General features: G+C 47.8%; 1 protein-coding gene across 1 annotated transcript in view; it reads left to right on the top strand.

Moving 5' to 3' along the window:
* The window catches only part of LOC103771927 (fibronectin type-III domain-containing protein 3a-like), a 25,286-nt gene extending 25,048 nt beyond the window's left edge, over nucleotides 1-238 (top strand). Inside the window, exon 25 of the mRNA XM_008939247.1 lies at nucleotides 1-238. This exon is cut by the window's left edge and continues 104 nt beyond it. Coding sequence (XP_008937495.1) covers nucleotides 1-238 — 238 coding nt within the window.
* Nucleotides 239-3,564: the final 3,326 nt, after the last annotated feature.

Here is a 3,564-nt window from a genome sequence, read left to right as displayed (position 1 = left end):
CCGCCAGTGCCAGGACCCCTCTGGCTGCCAGGAACTGTACGGCCCTTACAGCCCCAGCACGGTGTTCTCATCTCAGAGGCAGGAGCTGGTGCCCCCCTGTGCCCAGCAGGGGAAGGAGGGGGCGGAGAGCAGGCAGAGCCAGCGGGAGGAGCGCTTCATCGCCATCGTCCTCCTCTGCGGCTTCGCCGTCGTCGCCATCCTCTTCGCCGTGGTCATCCAGTACTTTGTCATCAAGTAGAGGAGAGCCCCTTCAATACTCAGCTTTTGGTTTTGTTGGTTTGTTTGGGGTTGTGTTGGTTTTTTTTTGTTGTTGTTGTACAGGAGCTATTTCGGGTATTTATGGTTAGTTCTATTCGACTCCTCGCTGGAAACCGCCCTCGTTGGGGTGTGTTTTGGCTTCTGCTGCTGGCTGGCTGGGTTGGCAGATCCTTTCCAGATACTGAACAGGCGTTTCTTGTAGGAAGGGTTAATCCTGGGGCCTCTCATCAGGGTTAGCTGTTGATCAAACAGCAATAAACTGCCTTACCGGGCGCACACGCTCTCCCTGCCCCCCACATTCCGAGCCCCCCGGGGGGGCCCTTTGGCCGGTGGGGGAGAGTGGGTGTTGCTACAGCGAGTCCTCATCCCAGTACAACCAGAGCAGCCACAGTTGGTTGGCATCCAGGGGATAGAGCAGCACAGGGGGGTTTGAGGGGGCAGCCCCCCCTTTTCCTCCAGCACGCCGTGTCTCCTGGCCCGCGGTGGGGACGCCGCCCCGACCCCGCTGGGTTCAGAAATGATCATTTGGAGCCTAAAAGGGTGCCAGGATTTATTTTTTTTTAGAGAGTTTTAAGGGAAGCCCGAGCGCCGGGTGGAACAGCTCTGGGGGGGGAGCAGCTTCTTGGCCCAATCCACATTTCACTCTCAGTGCCTGAGAGAAAAGCAATTTCCTGTGCTGCCGAGGAGATCTCTGCGGCGTCCCCAGCACGGCACAGGGGGTGTCTTTGAGGAGGAAAGAAAAAAACAAAAAAAAGAAGAGTGCATTTATGATAAATGTGACGCTATTTGGCTCAAAGTGAGCAAACCTTTTTGTACTATTGTGAACCTAAAAAAAGTTCCCAACTGCTTTTGGATGCCCTTCTCACTTCAGCTGAGTTATTCAAGAGCTCTTTTTAAGATAACCTTTATACGACGTCTTAAAAACGACTTGCTATCCCAGGGGTAGCAGCCTCACATTCCATTGTTTTTCTAGATGGGAATGTCCAGCCTGCTAGGAACTTTTCTGAAACTTGTCCTGTTTTGTCTTGGGGGGGTGGGGGGTGTTTTTTTTTTGTGGGACACTGTGCACTACATACGACTGTTGCTGTTCAACCTGCTTGCGAATACCTGAAGCTGAGTCTGACCAACTGGCTTCTTTAGAGGAAATATTTTGGAAGCTTGGAACTCACCCATCTTTTGGATGGGTTTCAGATTGGGTCTTCCCAAGAATAGCATTTGGAACATGCCCTAAAAAAAGGTAGATTTGGGTGTGTTTTTGCAAAGGCTCCACATCAGAGCAATGCACTTGTAGGTGGAGTGTCGGGCGTGACAGTGCTACAGGCTCAATTATTTCCAGTAATTAATCACTGTAAGGGTCTCTCTCTCTCTCTCTCTCTCCTATGGCAGTTGATGAATATTGTTGAGTTTCTAGTTGGAGGCATTGTGTTGTATTTCAGATGTGGAAACCCTAAATTATGACCTAGCATCGCTTAATACTCTTAAAAAAAAAAACAAAAAAAAAAGAAGTAGATTTATGGTGCAATCTGAAATTTAATCTTTTTTTTTTTTTCCAAATGTACTCTTCATTTTGTACTCTATTTATTTTGATTTAAAAGTTCCTGGAAAAAAAAAAAAAATGTATGTTTGAATGTATTGTTCTACTTGTAGCAGAACTTTAAGTTAATCATTTATTCTATCATAGAAATCTCTCCCTCCAGCCTTGGAAAGAGTTTTATACAGATATTATTAGCCTTTAGTTTGCAGAAGAGTTTACAATCTTGTCTTCATTTCTCTTCCTAGTCTCCTTTTTAGCCAATTTAAGACTGCCTGCAGCAAAATCTCTTCCTTGCCAAAGGGTTAATTCCTTTAACTCTTAGAGCAGACTTCGTCGAGGTTTATTGGGCAATAACACTCCTGGTAATTTTAAATTAGGGTCTCAGAGTACCTACTAACAAGTTGAAAGGAAGTTCTTGTGTGTCGTGGCCACAAAAGGTTCCATTTTGCAGACAGTGATGGGGGAGAGCTCCCAAATTCCAGACCTGGCCTGTATCCATTCCAGAACCATGTACCCTCGTGGCATTAATTAATGTATTCTCTTCAGTCTCCTTGTACTTGGAGTTTTGAGGTATCTCCAACTTTTATGTTAAAGCTGCCATGCATTGTATTACTAAATTGTAACTATCAAATAGATAATATATTTAATACAGCCAATAAATAATACAGATGTATTCAGATTTGACTCCGGGGTGCTTTGCGTGGGTTTTAATCCTGCATCCTGAAAGAGCCATCAGAAAAACTCTGGAAGAAAAGTGATTTTGGGGAACCTTGGGGCAGCACCATCCCTTTCCAAGAGGTTTGTTGGATGAGGGGCCAGCAGCTGGTTTTTGAACCCTTCTACACAGGCTCAGGAGGCTGCAGGGACAGGCCCTGTGAGCTGGGGACCTGGACTCGGTGCCATTTCTTGGCACTTTCAGGGATGTTACAGATCATTTCTTCCACCTCCACTCCACCTCTCTTGGTTTCTGTGGGAAGAAACTAACCTGAATTCTGTTTCACAGGTCTGTGAGGAGCAAAAGCTGCACAAAGTCAGAGAGGAATCCTTTGTGGAGAGTTCAGCCTGACCATGGGGCTGGGAAGTTCACCCAGCCCTCTCCCTGTGCAGGAATGATGTCAGTGGGCTCTGGCATTCCTCAAATGTTCCTGAAATGTCCCAAACCTATCTCAGGAAACGAGTAGTGAGAGGTAAGCCAAAAGGACAGCTCTAAAACTTGTTTTCAGTCTTCATGTCCACCTTATACTGAGATTTTGACCCATAACACAGCTGGAAGAATGAGTTGTGAGAACTGGAGTGTGGCCAGAGAAGGGTGATGAAGCTGCTGGGGAAGGGTCTAGAGGCCAAGTGTGGTGAGGAGCAGCTGAGGGAGCTGGGGGTGCTGAGCCTGGAGCAAAGGAGGCTCAGGGGAGACCTTCTGGCTCTGCACAGCTCCTGACAGGAGCCTGGAGCCAGGGGGGGGTCGGGCTCTGCTCCCAAGGGACAGGACAAGAGTAAACAGCCTCAAGTTGCCCCAGGGGAGGTTGAGGTTGGACCTTTGGAACAACTTCTCACTCTTGAGGGTTGTCCCATGCTGCCCAGGGCACTGTGGGAGTCCCACATCCTGCAGATGTGGTGCTGAGGGATGTGGCTCAAGGGTGCCCTGACAGTTCTGGGTTAATGGCTGGACTTGGATCTTGAATCTCTCTTGTAACCAAAATATTTCTATGATTCTCATCAAACCACTGCTGAAGAGTTGATGTGAAAGAACCAAGTTTTGTCCAGCTGAAGAGAGG

This window comes from Merops nubicus, unplaced genomic scaffold, assembly GCF_000691845.1.
Source record: "Merops nubicus isolate BGI_N331 unplaced genomic scaffold, ASM69184v1 scaffold18614, whole genome shotgun sequence".
NCBI classification, from domain to species: Eukaryota; Metazoa; Chordata; class Aves; order Coraciiformes; family Meropidae; genus Merops; species Merops nubicus.
The sequence above is the reverse complement of the archived record's forward strand: the minus strand, read 5'-3'. Positions and strand labels throughout refer to the sequence as shown.